General features: G+C 33.2%; 1 protein-coding gene across 1 annotated transcript; it reads right to left on the bottom strand.

Annotated features, from left to right (window-relative positions):
- Window positions 1-350: 350 nt before the first annotated feature.
- Window positions 351-9,369, bottom strand: LOC107958988 (formin-like protein 6). The gene is given in 18 exon segments (XM_016894930.2): window positions 351-989; window positions 1,596-1,662; window positions 1,753-1,821; window positions 2,035-2,151; window positions 2,241-2,312; window positions 2,720-2,814; window positions 3,678-3,759; window positions 3,859-3,909; window positions 3,994-4,074; window positions 4,183-4,224; window positions 4,346-4,444; window positions 4,705-4,776; window positions 4,942-5,071; window positions 5,156-6,083; window positions 6,086-6,986; window positions 7,123-7,344; window positions 7,561-8,261; window positions 8,796-9,369. Coding segments are annotated over 18 exon segments (3,954 nt in total). The 5' UTR covers window positions 8,869-9,369; the 3' UTR covers window positions 351-837.
- Window positions 9,370-17,636: the final 8,267 nt, after the last annotated feature.

Raw genomic sequence — 17,636 nt, forward strand, 5'->3', positions numbered from 1 at the left:
CTTTGGTGCAAATATGAACAGCGGCACGCTGCTTAGCTACTATATGTTCCATAAACTATTTATCTATAGATATCTAAAATAAGTGTCGTTAAATTAGGTTAAGTTCTTGAGAACATTCAAGTTGCTTTTCCTTACATAGCAGGATTTTAAAGGGATTCTTTTTTTTTTCTTTTTATAATAAGAATCCGAGCCAACAACCAAGGAAGATCGTTGTTTGATCTTATTCAGAGACCAACATGTGTGTGTGTGTACACGTCCAATGGACCCAAAGAGATCATGAGAATAATAGAAACAAGTGCAGTACAATTCAGGATGAGAAATTTTGATCACTGGCTAATCATCTCGTGATATTAAACTCAAATCACATTGACATTTAGATTCCTATAACTAAAATTTTTACACAAAATATTGAAAAGAGCACAAGCTATCATGTATTGTATGTATTCCTATATTTTACAACAAAAAAATTTACGCATCCTACGAGAGGCTCTGGAGGACCTAATGAATTCCATCCATCAGCTCTACTTGTGGACGGAAAGTGCAGCTGAATGCATCTACAATAGCTTACTATTTGAATTTAGTATGTGGACCCGCCTGCGTTTTAATCAATACAACCCCTTATTCTTGCTGTCTTATACACATGATACATTCTTCTCCACGACGTGATGACAGTGATGAAAGGCTCTAATTCGTGCTATGAGCTTCCAAGAGTTTACTCTCCATGGAGCAAAATTGTCTTATTTCATATGGGAGCAGTAGAATGTTATGTAAATTGACAGGAATATGGATCCTATAAGCACCGATCATCAAATATTGGCACTTTCATTGGACATCATTTCAAGTGTTCAGACTTCTTTGCGGAGTACTAACTTTCAGCTTCTCATTTTCTGCCTCTTTCTGTGCTTTCGTCTTTTCCAATTCAAGCTGCTTGCAGTTTTCCTCGTGTGCTCGGACAAACATCCTCACAAAATTGAGCAGAGTGGACACAACTATAGGAAAAGTTGGGGAAAAAAGAGAGTAAATTATCAACACTCAAAACGTAAAGCAGACCTGTGGCTGTGATTTACATGGGTGCATGTTGGCTAATAGTAGTGCAAAGCATTCAAAGTCGAGCTATACATGCACATAAACAGATGTGCAAATGTCATCAAATCACTTAGAACTAATATATTAGCATAAATGCTAGCTATAATATGAAATTCAGAGCAACTTTCAATGATGTGTTCACCGAAGTGAACTGAAAAACAATAGCATTCTCAATTCCATTCTGATGCAAAAGCTTCCACCATATACTAGATCAGGGTCATTTTCACCATATGGGACAGCACCCCTCATACTATTGCTATTGAGGGTCAACAGAAATATTTTTACAATAAAGAAAATGAACAAGGCACAGATGACTTCAGACTAATTAGACCATAAAATTTTCATTATCCCAGGCTTCAAGAACCCAACCCTTGGTCTTACCCCAACTTCACTAAATCAAAAAGAACTGCAACAAAATGTAAATGAATCAGTTCTTTTAAACTTTATGGTCCTAGATTGTTGCAGCGTAATCAGTAAGCATTAAACAAACATGTTAAGACCACAACTACCTTGCTCAAATGGGCACCGTGCCGGATCTTCTCCAAAATAAAGAGCCAAGGCATCTGCATTTCTACCCTGAAACATCCAATTTAGAAATGCTAATGAGATAGCTATGTAGCCTGTACGCTTAAGAAGTCAGAATAAAAAACTCAATATAATACATACCACACTAGAATAAAGCAAAGCCAAAGACCTGACTTCACTTTCAGCAAAACCAAGGAACTCCTTTAAAGTCTGAATGTATAAATAAATAAATAAAAGCATTATTGTTAGTCAAACAATATGGAATAAGAAAAACAAGTAGAAAGGATGGGGTTTAGAGTTTATAGCTTAGGGTTTATGGTGTCCCCTAGCGGAGATGCATCCATTACCAGCAGAAATCAAAGCAACACATAAATGTGCAGAAACCCCATTAATGTGCAAAATAACTAGATATATAAGAATTACCCAGCAAAATGTTTCACACACTGGCCCATCATTTTCTGAGGCAGTCAGTTCTTGTACAACTTTCTCCAATCCTTTACTAATGGCTTGCATTTCCTCTGCTAAACATTTCAATTGTATCTGCGTGGCAATCAATAATTTTACTTAGCAGCATATGACAAGCACTAAGCAAATTAAGTATGACCCCAAAAGGCCATAAAAAATTTTACCTTCGTTGAAGCTTCCAAAGTTACAAGGTCTTTCGTAAATTCTAGTAATTCTGGCGACTTTTCATTCAGGACCTAAACAGTAATGAAGTAATGGGAGGCTCATGAAATGGTAGAGGCCATTAGCAGCAAGTGTAAATAATATTTTCATACAGAATATGTTATTGGTTGAAATGGTAATAAATGCAATATAAGCAGTTAAATTAAACAGGTCCTTAACCCAAATTCTTTGTTTTTAGGAAAAATAAATGAACAAAATAAAATCTCTAGTAAATTCGAAACATGCATGCAAAACTAATGACAATGAACTATGATGAACTGATGTCTGCATATTCCTTACAAAGTGTATAATGGTCTTAAAAACAAACATAGAAGTGTTCCCCCTAGAAACATAAGTGTAGAAATGCAAGAATATGTTATTCAGGCAAGTTTAACAACAAACATCAGTATCAGGGAAGTAAGAAGGGCAAATGATCTTTTACCTTGCAAAGATAATGCATGAGAGTCATCTTGTTGTTCCGAGCTCGTGTCTCAGTGAGTTTCAGGAGACTATCCAATCGAAAACCAACAGCAGAACCTGAGGGCAGAAAGAAACCATTAAGTACTGAAATCCTCAGAATAAATTGATGCTTAAGATTGTAAAGAACTGCCATCTTAGGAGAAGAAGTTCAGTACTGATAATAGCACTCGAAGACACGGTTAACAGAACAAAGTTATCAAATTAGAGTCACCAGAAACTGATTTAGATCTAGGGCATTTGGTATGATAGAAAGCGAGAATTTTCCATGAAAGTAAAAATAAATTATTAGACAAAATTATCATTCTTTTATTTTGATTGAGGGTATTATTTTGTTCATGGTATTACCTTTTTTTTTTCCTTTTTTTTTCTATTCTCAAGTAATTTTGTTTTTATCTAATTATTATATTGTGATTTTTTTAATAATTATTAACTAATGCATTTTTTTTCTTAAACATATTTTACTTATGTTTCCTCTCGTGTATACACAATTTTATTTTCAATTAAAATTACAATTTTAAAAATTACCAATTAACATTAAAAATCCATAAAATACTACTAATGCAGGAGGATGTGAGTTCAAATGCATTATCCTCTATTAATGGGTTGGGGAGGGGCAAGAATATTTTTATAAATCTAACCTTCCCCACGATTACATTCCATTGGAATCATAAGTTGAAAAATCACAGGATTATTGGATAGACATGATACATAGCAGTAATCAACTACAGGATTGTGTTAAACATTTAGGGTCAATTAACAATAATGAAATGGCGACAGAGACAATTAATTCAAGTAGAACAACAGAAGGCAAGGAGATTGACCTTTGTTTCCCATTGACAAACATATCTCACCATAATGAAACAGAAAAAGAAGACTGCTAAGATAGTAATAAAAACTACCACATCAACAAAATCACTCACCCCTTGCAGTGCCCTTGTTCAATGCATTTCCCAGATAAAGAATAGTTTGCATGATCCTTTTAAATTTGACCGAATTCCTCACCTGATGAAAGTGTTGGTGAAATGGTACCAATGACAAATTGTTCAGTAAAAAAAATCATTTGAAAAGGCTAATTTATGTAAAAAGGAGAAATTAACTTGCCTCTTCAGCTGTAGAGTTTATGATATTCAAACCATTTCTAAGGTCAGAAACCTGGAAAGATGCAAAATTTACCAATTAGGTGACAACAACAGAAAGCATCCGATATCAATTTGATTACACAGTTTCTCCTCATACCTGGGACGAAAATTGTATCTTGAATAAGAAAACTCTTAGCTTTGACTCTACTCGTGGCACTTTTATCAATTCTAGGAAAAACTGTCACCAAATACAAGGCAGGTAAACAAATATAATGCTTGTTTTCTTCTTAGAAGGATATAATGTTTGTTAAAAACACGTGTATAGCACAAAAGTTACTACACTGACTTGTTCACATTTTCCCAACTTCTCTTTATCTCCATTATAACCCTGAAAATAAGAACATGATCATCACTTAAAACATGATTTTTTGCGTAACACGCCAAATGATGTCATCAACTCAAATGGTTATGAACAGTAACAGCACAGAATAAGCATATTTTTTCAACACCTTGAGTAATTCAGTCTCTTCTTTAGTAGGACAAAACTTAATAAGGTTCTCAAGCTGATCGGAATCTAATGTTGTATCATCCAAGGTAAGTACCGAACTCTGCAAGATAGTGGCAGCAAAATAAAAATGTAAAAGATCAATTTAAGAATATTCCAGGGGCAACAATTTGTAAATTGACATATGGAATGTAACATTAGGTACAATTAGGGTAGTCATGTGGCAAGGAAATGAAGTAACTAAAAAAAAAAATCTAAGCCCAACGTGTAACAGTGTATGAATACATGATATTTGTCGCTTGTAAATAGAACTATAACTGAGAATCTAAACTACTAAGAGAAATACCATATAGTTTATCTTACCGTCAAATCAGGCAAAGGAATTTTGACTTTTGTGAGCATGATTTCACAATTATATGCCCGCCTAAGCTCAATCTGCAAATCAATGAATTTCATGTGTGATAGCAAATACAGATTAGATGCTCCAAGTGTGGAACTGTAGACAGGTTTAAATACATGAAAAAACTCCACGTTTGTACATAACCGATGAGGGGTTTCCACTTTCAACATGTTGAGAAAGAAAATTATCATGCTAATTACCAGCTGGACTTTCTCAGGTTTACGGCCTGAAGCACCTCGATTTGATTTCCCATCCCTGCTACCATTATCTGAATTAGGTGCGGCTGCAGAGAAAAGACTCTCAAGTTCTGACATGTCAATTTCCGGAGCCCTAGCACAGATTTTAAAAAAAATGAACCATAGTACATTTCCATAGAATTATATGAACTAAAATGGTTCAGTGACAAATATGTACTTGGAAGCTTCTTCAGGTTTTTGTGCCTCAGCCCATAAGCTTCCTTGCATTGCCCTCGTCAACTTCAACCAATGATATGGCTTCAAGTTGGCTTTTCTAGGTTGAGCCAGACTTTTAGGACCTATGCGTGATATGCCCCGTCCCTTCAAATTCAAAGGAGCAGCAGAAGGTGGTCCTGGAATTGAAGGTATATTGCCATTGCTTACTGAATGTAACTGTGGAGAGGTGTCACCTGCTTTAGATAATCCTTTGGCACAAGGAGCTGGAGGAGGTGGCACAGGTGGAACATGAGCAGAGTTATTTGATGAAGGACCCTTCGCAGCAAGACTAGGAGGAGGAGGTGGTGGTGGCCGTGGCACTGAGGATTTACTAGTAGGATCTGAGATAGATCCAGACTGTGGGGGAGGTGCAGGTGGTGGAGGAGGTCCAGATGTCCGAATCTGTGGTGAACATGAATTGGGGCAGGTGGTTGAGGAAGCCACGTTAGGGAGTGGCGGAGGAGGAGGGGAAGCTGAAGATGAATTATTTACGGTAGAAGATGGAGATATGGCTGAGAATGGAGGGAGTGGGGGAGGGGGAGGGGGAGCTGAAAACGAATTCTTTACAGAAGAAGATGGAGATGTAGCTGAGGATGGAGGGAGTGGTGGTGGGGGAGGGGGAGACTGGCACAAGTTCTCGACTTTGGGAGCTAAAAATGCACTCAAGGAGGGAGGAAGAGATTGAAGTGAATTCTTAACCAAGGGAGATGGAGATGCCCTAGAAAAGGAATGTAGAGGAGTGGGAGGATAGGGGGAGACTGGAATGAACTCTTCACTGAAGGAGGAGATACCTCCAGAAAAGGAGAGGGTTGATAAGCAGGAGATGCTCCTGAAAAAGAGGGCAATGGAGGAGGAGGAGGAGGAACAAATGATGACTGACCAGGTGAAGCAATTGCACGAGTAAGCTGCAGATTCTTAGGTGTATTTGATAAAGGACTTGAAACTGATGAGGAAGATAAAGGTGATGCCGCAGGATGACTATGATCTTCACTTTCAGATGCATCATGATCATGCAATAGAGCTGTAATGCCAAGTGCTGAAAGTGGACTACGGTATCTTGATATTGCAGCAGGTGAACCTGGCAAGGAATTGCAATATGAAACTGGAGAAGAGATTGAAGACTGAGGTCCTCGCTGGGATATAATCTTAGGTTGTGCAGGCCTTTGCACGGCAACCTGAAGTTCTTGGGGTTCAGTTTTCTTTCTGATTGAATTTACATCCAGGACAGGAGTGAAAGTCGATGTAGATTGTGCAGGTTGTTGTGAAGAAACTTGAATTTCTTGAATTTCAACATTCCTTCTACTTGAATTGGTAAGTTCTGCTTCTTGTGGAGCAACTTGAAGTTCTTGTGATTCGGTTTTCCCTTCAGTTGAGCTTGAATCTAAAGAAGGCACAGCAGAGGGTGTATGCTGTGTAGCCATTTGAGGAACAACCTGGATTTCTTCTGGCTCAAACTTCGTTCTAGTTGAATTTGCATCTGATAATTGAAAAGAGCATATAGATTGTTTCTCCAAAGCATCGGATGTTGGACTTGTAGTAACGTGTTCTGGTGCCTCCGAGTTAGATTTCTCCTCGACTTTATCGTCATGCAAGACACTGGCTATTTCCCTACTCTTGGGACAACCTGTCTCCAAATTTTCTTGTAGCATATTTGCTACATCTGTATAATCAACTCTGCTGAAAATTTCTTGAACTTTAGCAAAATCATCAATGGAAAGGCCATTTTTCTCCTCAAAACCCGGAAAATCAATTGAAATATCAGAAGTTGCAACATCTATATCTGAGAAAATGACCTTCACTCATGCATAAAAGAATAACTATTCAGAATCACAATAAAACAACACACAACAGATTTGGCCCTAAAGAAATAAAAAAACACAAGACAGAAAAGTAAGGAAAAAAAGAAGATATATATATATAATTACGTACCTCTGCATTGAAGTCCTTTGGAAATTGGTCCTTAGTATTCCATAAGATGTCAATTTCATCACGGTTAAGCATCAAAATGTTTGATCTTATAAAGGCTGTATTGAACATGATCCTGAACACCATTAATTCCCGCTCCAGATTGCTATCCAAACTAATACATTCAAGCACAACATCACCCACAACATGGCAACGGATGTTGATTTTAACTAGTTCACAGTCCGCCTGCAAGAATAAGTGAAGAATATATATTAAATAATTATGACTTGGATAAGAGTGAACTCATTTTTGAAGTAAAAAGCAAAATAAGTCGCATTGTTAATGGTGATTTCAATGAAACAAAAGAAATCAAGAATAAGCTTCCATTCAGGAAAAAAAAAAACTAAAACAGAGAATGAGATAAAGAAAGAAGTTACTACGAGATAAATGAACTGGACTCACTTGTTTGTAATACTGAACAAATTTACTCTTCTTTGGCGTAGAGAACAGAACTTTGGGGGTCCTATCAGCAGCCATAAAAGGATCCTGTCCATATATCCTAAATATCGGACGGCAGCCCCCCTCACCATCCATATTAGGGATACATCTTAGAATAATACAGTCCAATGTAAGTGCCTTATCTGATGGAGGCCATTCTGAGTCCACATTTCTCCGAGAGACATACTGGAGGTACCTTAGTTGGGAGGGTAGTGGATTCAGGGAAGATGTCAAATGCAAAAGCTCACGAGGTGCTTGCTTATAGATCATTTCTAATGTTTTCTGCTCCCCGGAGTGCTGCTTTCGATATAGTAAAAGAGCAGTAAGCATAAACGCCAAAACTGGCAACCCACCTCGTTCACTATGCATTAAGATTATATTTTGTTGCCCTAGTGAGAACCAGTTTTCACTTGATTTCAGGAAATGATGGATCAGCTCCGTGGTGAGTAATGGGCAACCTTCATATTGACGAGGATAGTCCATTACGGTCATATCGTACTCGGACAATATGCTAGCAATTTGGCTTTGGTACTCTCCTTCTCGGAAGTTGAACACCATGAATGAAGCATCAGTAAAATGATCACGGAGTTTACACACTATGTTTTCAATATAGACTCTATATTCCTTTTCTTCCCGTATGTCCGTGGAAAAGCAGCAATCAAAAACTACAAATGCATACAACAGCACATTGGTTATTAACAATACAATAATACTTTCCAGAGATAGACAGAGAGCGAGTGGTATAAACAATTCAAAACCTTTAAAGAGGGCAAAGAGTTAAAAATTATGACTAAATGCATACATCAAATCGAAACTAGGACCATAAATAACAGCAAATAAACGAGTAATAAGAAATGTCGAACCTAAGCCATTAGCTTATTTTTGCATATATGCTAGTGGCTCAAAGGATGAATTCTTACAACTAATGCTCGCAGCAGAAATTAGATCAAGGCTCCAACTGCTAAAACACTTTCCCTTTTTGTTTTGTTATTTCTTTTTAGCACACAAGGAATGGGAAGTATTGACGACCTGTTCTGTACATTAAAAATACACTAATATGGCGATTTAAGCCAGAAAATACTTGGAACTAAAAATGTCCAAATTAGTAAAAAGGTATTTTTTTTTCTATTCCCATTATTGTTTAACATTCACGGAAGCAAATAGATTTTTTTTAAAAAGCAAAAACAAAAAAAGCGTACCGTAAACCCTTTCAGAGATCTCCAAAAGTCCATCAGGCGGCTTTCTAAAAAAGAGCTTCCTAAACAACCCCATTGTGGTTTCAAGATCTGTCAACAATCAGCTTAGCCCGGAAGAACAGATACGCACATTTTGAGCTAATATAGAGAGAAGAAGAAGGAGAAGCTGAAGGGTTCAAATGATTGTATTGGCACTGCGCATAGCAATGGGAAGATTGCCGGGTTTTGAAGCAACGAGTTTTTAGGGAAGTGTCCCAGAAACTTAGCTTTCAATCAAGATTCAAGAGATGTTATGAGATAATGACTTTAGGTTTAGGACAGAATATTCCGACAATGTTTTGTCAAGGCAGACAAAGATTTGGTCTTTGGAGAGTCTTTTTTTTTTTTTTTTCTAGTACTATGAATTGAAGCAAAAAAATAAAAGAAAAAAAAAAGAACACCAAAAGAAAGAAACAAAGTAAGTGAGAATCTAAGAATACAACCAAAAGATCTCAGCTTTGTCTCTATTTTTCCATCATTTTTCTGTTTGTTTGTTTGGTAATTGTTAATGAATAGCAACCAAAAAAAAAAACACCCATTAACGATCGGTCCCAGTTTCATTTATCTTCCCATTAGTTTCCATGATCACGGGTTCTTTTGTTTTTGTAATTTCCTTCTAATGATATACCATTTAATAATACTCACCAGCACGTCCGTTTCACCCATCCTACGTTTTTCTGGTTTTTTCCAAATTATGAATTTTTTATTAAAAAACAAAATTCTAGTAATTTAAATCAATTAGTTTTAAAAACAAAAGTATTGTAATTAAAATCATAGGACTGATGGAACCTTCACCTTCAGTTATCAGTTCCGTTTTTTTGTTTCTTTGTAATTTGATAATACCAAACCAAAAAAAAAATACTTTGAGAAAAACAACTACTATTTTAATTATTGGGGTAATCTCTAAAGGCGCACTTTATTCATGTACTTAACAACTCAAAAGATGTCTTTTAGTGGGCCTAAAATGGCTCTCAAAATCAAATCAGTATGAGTTTGGTTGTTAAATCGAAGGGCGGTTTTATGGTATCCATTACAAATTTTAATAAAAGGAAAGGTCCTTTGATGGGAAATTTAAAGGAAAAAAGGATTCATGGCCCACTAAATCTTAGGTTAATATTTGGATTATGAATAGAGTTTTGTATTTATTTTATAAATATATTTTATTATATGTCCGTACGAGGCTTGTTAATTTTTTAATTTTATTTAATGTATTATTTTTCCATAAATCTCACATATAACAATGGATGACAAATTAGTTTATCATAATAATACAATGGGTCAGTGTTACTTTCATGAGTTAGCTAGTAATAATAATTTGTTTTGTTAAAGATAATTGCATTATTATTAACAATCAAGTTTATATTAAATATAATAATTAATAGTTATTCTTTTTGTGAATTCGATCGAAATTATTAATTTTTCCAATATAATAATTTAAGGAGTGATTTTAAGTCATTTATTAGGAAAATCCTTCTAATTTATTCTATCATTTTATCAATGATCACCAACCATTTTAGAAGAATAAGACATCATGCAAGAAATTGTATCACCTAATATTAAAGGACAAATTTTATGCTAAAAATATCCAAAAAAAAATATTGAGAAAGGGGGAAATGTTCATAATTCGAATTTTAGTAGGTTTTTATATAAAAAAATATATTACAATTTAAGAATAAATTAAAAATTATAATGATTAAAATTCAAAATATAATTGATTAAAATTTAAAACATTTTTAAAAAATTAAACCAACAAATGACAGAAAAAAGAACAAATATGGCTCCATTTGTCATTACCCATTGAGATATCCATCTGACATCACCCATAGCGATAGTAATGGAATGGGGTGAGAGCAGATAATGTTAAATTTCACCACTTACTCTGTTTCATTATTGATATATAATATTGAAAATTATTATCACATTCATAGATGTTGAAGGCATCCATCTCCAACCCACATTGCTCCAATTTAATTAATTTTTAATTCTTTCAATATTTTTAAAATCAAGTATTTAAATATATTACTTTAAAAAATATATTTAAACATAAAATATATTATTTTTTTATATTATATTTTTACACTTTTAATAGTTTATATATACAAGAATAAAATGATAATTTTATGTAGTGCAGCAGGTTGAGGCAGAGTAAGCAATTACTAAAACCGTTCCATATACACTATTCAAAAAAAAATCCACACTGCCTCGCCCTGCATCCACTTTTCAAACAAAAATATTCACTTTATCTGAAGTGAATCAGTTTAGAATCCATAACACTATCCGAATTTATCATCCATAATTGTACATCTTACTTGTGTTTTATTTTTTTTTAAACTTGTATATTGCTTTTCATAAAATAAAACTTCTTTTGTTTCTCACATTATATTTTTCGAGAAGTGCATAAAATTACAAATTAATAATTAATATTTAATGTAATGATAGTGTAGAATTTTATATTTTGTCTGTTACATAATTTAATTTAATTTTAATTTTTTTAAATGATGAAAAAACCTCTAAATGAATATTCAATTTAACTTCTAATTATTGTTTTCAATAGGATATTGTTTTTATCCATTTATTGTATTATGATTTTTTTATCATTAAGTTTTTTTATAGTGTATAACATTATAGACAGTGTGATGCATAAAATATAAATTCAAATTATAAAAATAAAATAATGATGAAAAATCTTACGAATTTAAATTAATATTTTTCATGTCAATTTTAATGTTCATATTTAGAGTTTATAACTGTCCCTTCCAATAACATATTTTTAAGGTTGGAATCTTATTTTTATCTTTAAAGTGTAATATACTTTATCACTCCATTTAACACTTATTAGTAAATTTAAATATATTTTATATACCTTACTTCCAATTTATAATTTTATAACACAAATGGAACTACAAAGCCACTGGCAGTGGGCATTGCCCACCAAAAAGCAGCAAAATTAGATTGGCATTGCATTGCAAGGAAACTCCACGTGGTTTCAAATTCAAGCTTGGATTCCAAGCATTCTCCTTTCACTGATGTGTGTTACAATTTTACAAACTACCTTTGAGCATTTCTCACGCGTCAGTCTCCAACCACAACCACCGCTAACTCAATTTAAACCATGCTATAGGGAAGCAGCAGGTTTAGCTGTTGTGGCCCCTGATAACGAGGGACGTCGGATGGTTGCGGGCTGCTCTAATAGTTCCTACCCCCGGTACTTTAGCGGCAGAGGCCCATGCCATCCGATTGGGAGGAGAGCTCGAATGGTTAACAATGAGTGATCCTTAATTTTGATTGCCTGAATTTGATCACAGCTTTGCAAGAATCAGTCGCAATATCTTGGGAGGTTGAGGCCATTATCCACTCAAATTGGGAAGACCTCTCCTTTTGTATTATTATATCTTTTGTGCATTCCGGCGTCACTGTAAGCAGATTGGGTGGCAAAAGCCCTACTGCCCTTGTAATCGGGTGGAATGTGCTCCCCGAAGTCTTGTTAGCCGGCAAAAAAAAAAAAGAAAAAAAAGATGAACTTTAGAATGGAATATATCCCGTCTTTAAAAGATTCAACTTTAAAAGGCTTTCCTTCTTCGACACCTGTCTAAGGATTTTTTTCATTATAAAATAAATGATTAAATTTCAATTATGGTCCCTTTATTTTATTTGATTACATAAGAATTATTAAATTTCAATTTTAATTCTTATACTACACTCAAATTTAAGATTTAATCTTCATACTTTATATATTTACATAATTGAGTACCTCAATTCTGTCATCAGACGTCCTCTTTCCTTTTTCTTTTTTTTTCCTATAAGATACTAGTAAAATTTTAGTATTGATCACTTTACTTTTTAAAATTTTAGGATTTAGTCTATATTTTAATTTGACATAATTTGGTCATCTACTTTATCAATGACATTAGTTGGTTTAAATAATTAGCATCCTTAACTATTACAATTAAAATGTTGTCCTAAATATTTCTTAAAAACACCTTTTCAACACATACAAAAAAAACATTTATTCCAATCAGTAAATAATATTCAATCATGTTTCAGTTTACTGTTCAATATCAATAAATAATATTCAACAATTCACAATTCAATCGGTAATCCGTTTTATTCCAAGCTCAATATCAGTCAATAATTTTCAATATCAATCAATTTATCAATGTCATTCAGTAACAATCAGTCATTCAGTACCCTTTATTTACCCCTATTAACATTACTCGGACATTAACGGATATACGGATCCAACCAACAAACCAGTACGACACTCAATGCCTCTTTGGCTTTGCCGAAGTAAACAATAACAGTAAGGTACTCAGTACCTCGTTGGATTAAACCGAAGTAACAGTAGCAATACGACACACATGGTGCCTCGTCGATTCGAAGTCGAAGTAATAGTACGACACTTATAGTGCCTCATCAACTCAAGGTCGAAGTATTCCTGAACACTTCCAATCCTATTGCATGCCAACAATATCCAACTTAGTCCGACATTGTTAATAGAGTATTCAATTTACTTTCAATTTTTCAATCAATACACATTTCAGTTAATCACATATATTCTCAATTCAATACAATTCACTTTACTTTTCAATAATAAATATTCAAAATTTCATAATAATCACATATTTATATTAATTTCATCACATTCTCAATCAATATACTTTTCAAATATAACATATATCCAATAATCAATTTTCACATCAATCACATATATCTATATTAATTCAATTCAATAACAATTACTAATACTTACCTTAATTACTTACAATAACACATAAACCAGAATATAACAATTAATAATTAAAATTCGAATTAAATATCAATTCAATTTAAATTCAATACCAATGCTCAAATATCACATAAATCATAATTTCACAAACCCTCAATTCAATATCAAATATACTACACTTACCTTAATTTTCTTACCATAAACATTTAAATTAAAATATAACAATTAATAATTAAATTCGAATTACAGAAATACAAACCGTAATTTCTGAGCTAACCCTCGTTGACTTTGCCTTTTCCTTTCTTAGCCGAGGTTTTCAGGGACAACGTTAGCTATGGAAATTAAAACAATTAAAAATTATCAATACACTACCATTCAATTTCACATTGAATATTCCAAATTTTTATTCAACTTTTGTCTAAATTCTAACTTAGTCACTAAACCGAGACTAGCTTTTATTCTTCACATTTAGCTCAATATTTTCAATCAATTTCCACTTTAGAGTAATTTCAACTCTCTAATTTGACCATAAAACCATAATTTTGAAATTCTTTCAATTTAGTCCCTACTATTAAAAACTTATGATTTATTTTACAATTCAATTCTTATTTCACTTCTAACTTGAAATTCTATCAATTTAACCCCTAATTCTTCAATTTATTCAACACGAACAATATTTAGAAATCTAATAACTTTCAAAATTTCTACTTAAAACAAGTAGTATTTGTAACGTCCCCCTACCCGAGACCGTTGCCGGAGTCAAGCAGGAGACATTACAAAACTTATCTTAGCACTTAAACAGTTTTCGTAGTAAACTATCCATCTGCGTCACGGTCGCTAAAAAATCATATCTCGAGTTACGAAACTCGAAATCCAATTCCGTAAATTTTCCCTGAAACTAGACTCATATATCTACTGACTAATTTTTTCTAGTTTTGGTCAGGCCAATTAGTACAGTTTATTAGAAAAAGTCTCCCCTATTTTAGGGTTCGGCTACTCTGACCCTTGTGCACAACGAATCAAATTTCTTCCTGTACAGAAATCCAATGACTATGCCATTTGTTTCAATTAAAAATAGACTCAATAAGGAATCCATACATATAAAGTTTGAGTCCTAATTCTTAATACACAATTTATGGTGAATTTCTAAAGTCAAAACAGGAAATCTAGAAATTGCTCTAACCCTGTTTCATCAAAACGTAAATATCTCATAAAATACAACTCTTTTACCTATTTTGTTTCTTCCATATAAAAATAGATTCATTAAGCTTCAATTACATATTTTATTCATCATTAATTCACTTTATACTATTTTTGGTATATTTTCAAAGTTGGACTACTGTTACTGTCCAAATCTGTTTTAGTATAAAATGTTGATAACTAAGTTTATAACATCTTCATTTCTTCTCTCTACAATATTTACCAACACTTCCTGATACGGGATTGCGCGCGGACCAAGATCGAGTTGCCAAGTCACGAGAAACTCCTACGAAAACCCTAAACAATTAGATCTGAAACGAAACAGAAAATTAAAAGATTAGATTTTTGAATTTTCAGATCTGAAATAAAATCCCCAAATCAGCAAAGAATCAAATTGAGAATAGAAATAAGTGTTAGGGTTCTTGAAACCCTCAAGGAGATTGTGATTCTGCCCAATTGAACACCAAGATAGTTTTCCCCAAATTTCGACAATCTAATTTCACCCAAAAAGAGTATGGAAAAACCCTAGAAATTGGGGATTTTTGGGCTGATTCCTTAAGATAGAAAAAGGCTGAAAACACAATAAGAACAGAAAATAGATTAGATAATGATTCAGCACAAGTAGAAATAAAGAAAGAATTGACAGTAAGAAATTAAAAGATAAGTCCTAAGAAGCCTTGAAATCTCGAAAGATCTCACAACTCCCTTCAAACGGCTCTAATCTCCCCTCCAAAGAATATCAATGGCAAGAAGAAGGTTGAAGATGGCTCCCACAATCACAAGATTGTTAAAACAACTTCTAAAGAAAACTCAAGAGAGAAATCTTGGAGAAAACTCAAAGAAAATTCTGCTCTCAACAAATCTGAAATTTTAATAATAATGATAAGTGTTTAACAAGGTGGACAGCCATGCCTTTAAATAGGCCTTATAACTAGTCCTAATCTAATTAGAAAACTAAAATAAAAAAACTCCTAATTATTTTAATATGGAAATTCGGTCAAAGGTCATTTTATCTGGGACTCTTGGACTGAATATTGACATAAAAATTTAAACTAAGTAAATAAATAAATAAAAATAAAAATAAAACTTTACAACTTGGGCCACTTTGACAATTTGGCCTGATTTTCAACTAAGTATGGATGGATTTCTTGATTGGGCTGGGAATTTACTTATTGGGCCTCGCCTTCAAGAATTTGGGCTTTTGTGACTCGTATCACTTCCTCTTATTACTCTTCACTAACATATCAAAACATACCATACTTAAGGTTTTGGTAACATTTATAAAACATACCAAAATATCACTTAACAACTTAGATACTTTCAAAATGACCAAAAGACATCCTAGGTACAATGCCATTTTCCAAAAAGATAGAAACTTCACCAAATTGAGTTCGGGGATCGGCTTGTATGCTGAGTCCTTATACTTTCGTACCTAGCCTGTGCACGGAAACAAACCGTACGCTGAGAATACTCTCAGTGGTATTTCTATAAACAATAGCTTAATCAACTTTAAAACATGGTAATTCAAACACATTATTGCTATTATTCAATATCAATCAGTACTCTAATAATCTTTACTTTATTTACCCTTATTAACATAACTCGGACACTAACGGATACACGGATCCAACCCACACTCCGGGATAAGCACATAGTGCTTCATCGGAACAAATCCGGAACTTTAACATTATAGTACACAAAGTACTTCATCGGAACAAATCCGGAACTTTAACAGTAGTCGACACATAGTGTCTCATCGACTCAATGTCGGAATATCCCAATACTTTCAATTCCTATGACATGTCAACTATATCCGACTAGCCCGACACTGTTAATAGGGTATTCAAAATCACATTCATTTCAATATGGTAAAAATACTTACCTCATTCACATTTTCATACAATATAAATATCAAATATAGCAATAACGATTAAGCTCGGTTTATAGAAATACAAACCACTATTTATCGAATTTAATCGATATCTTCGTTTACTTTCTCTTTTCCCTTCTTTGATGACGTATCCGGTGCTACGTTTGCTACTAACAATCATACAATTAAAAATCATCAATATACTAATTCATAAAACACATTTTCACTTTCTATCAAACTTTTACAAAAAATCCAATTTCGTCCTTTTTCCATTACTAATTTTTTTTCTTTAACTTAAGCTCCATATTCTCTTTTAATCAACTCATTAACAATTTCTAACTCATAAAATTCATTATAAAACATAAATTTTGAGCTCTATTCAACTTAATCCCCATTTAAACTTAACTTAGAATTCTTTTAATAAATCACTGAATTTTCACTTCTAACTTCAATTTCTATCAATTTAACCCATAAAACCTCAATTTATTCAACTAAATCAATATCTAAAAATTTTCTATTTTCTTCATTTTAACCTCATACATGTAGAACTTTGAATTAGGCATCCATAAACATAAAAATTATAAGAAAATAAGCTAAAACATCTTACCAATCAAGCTTTAGGGCCTTAATCCTCAAATTTCCCTTTTCTATTTCTTTCTTTCTTTCTTTCTTTCTTTCTTTCTTTCTTACGTTTGCTCTCTGTAACACTTTCTATCTTTCTTTCTTTTTAACTTACTCATAAATCTATATTCAATATAATAATATTAATAATATAATATTATTCTAATAAAATAACTTAATTTATAAGAAAAACTACTTTAAACATTTAATATCTTTACCAACTATTACACATGTTATATCATACATTCACACACATGGCACTTAGGGTCTAATTTCTAGATTAGTCCCTTTACTAATCTTTAATCTATAATTAAACTTTTATACCGTATGCAATTTAGTCCTTTAAACTAAATTCAAGCTACTTCACTTAATTAAACACTAAATAACC

The sequence above is a fragment of the Gossypium hirsutum genome, chromosome A05 (genome assembly GCF_007990345.1).
Source record: "Gossypium hirsutum isolate 1008001.06 chromosome A05, Gossypium_hirsutum_v2.1, whole genome shotgun sequence".
NCBI lineage: Eukaryota > Viridiplantae > Streptophyta > Magnoliopsida > Malvales > Malvaceae > Gossypium > Gossypium hirsutum.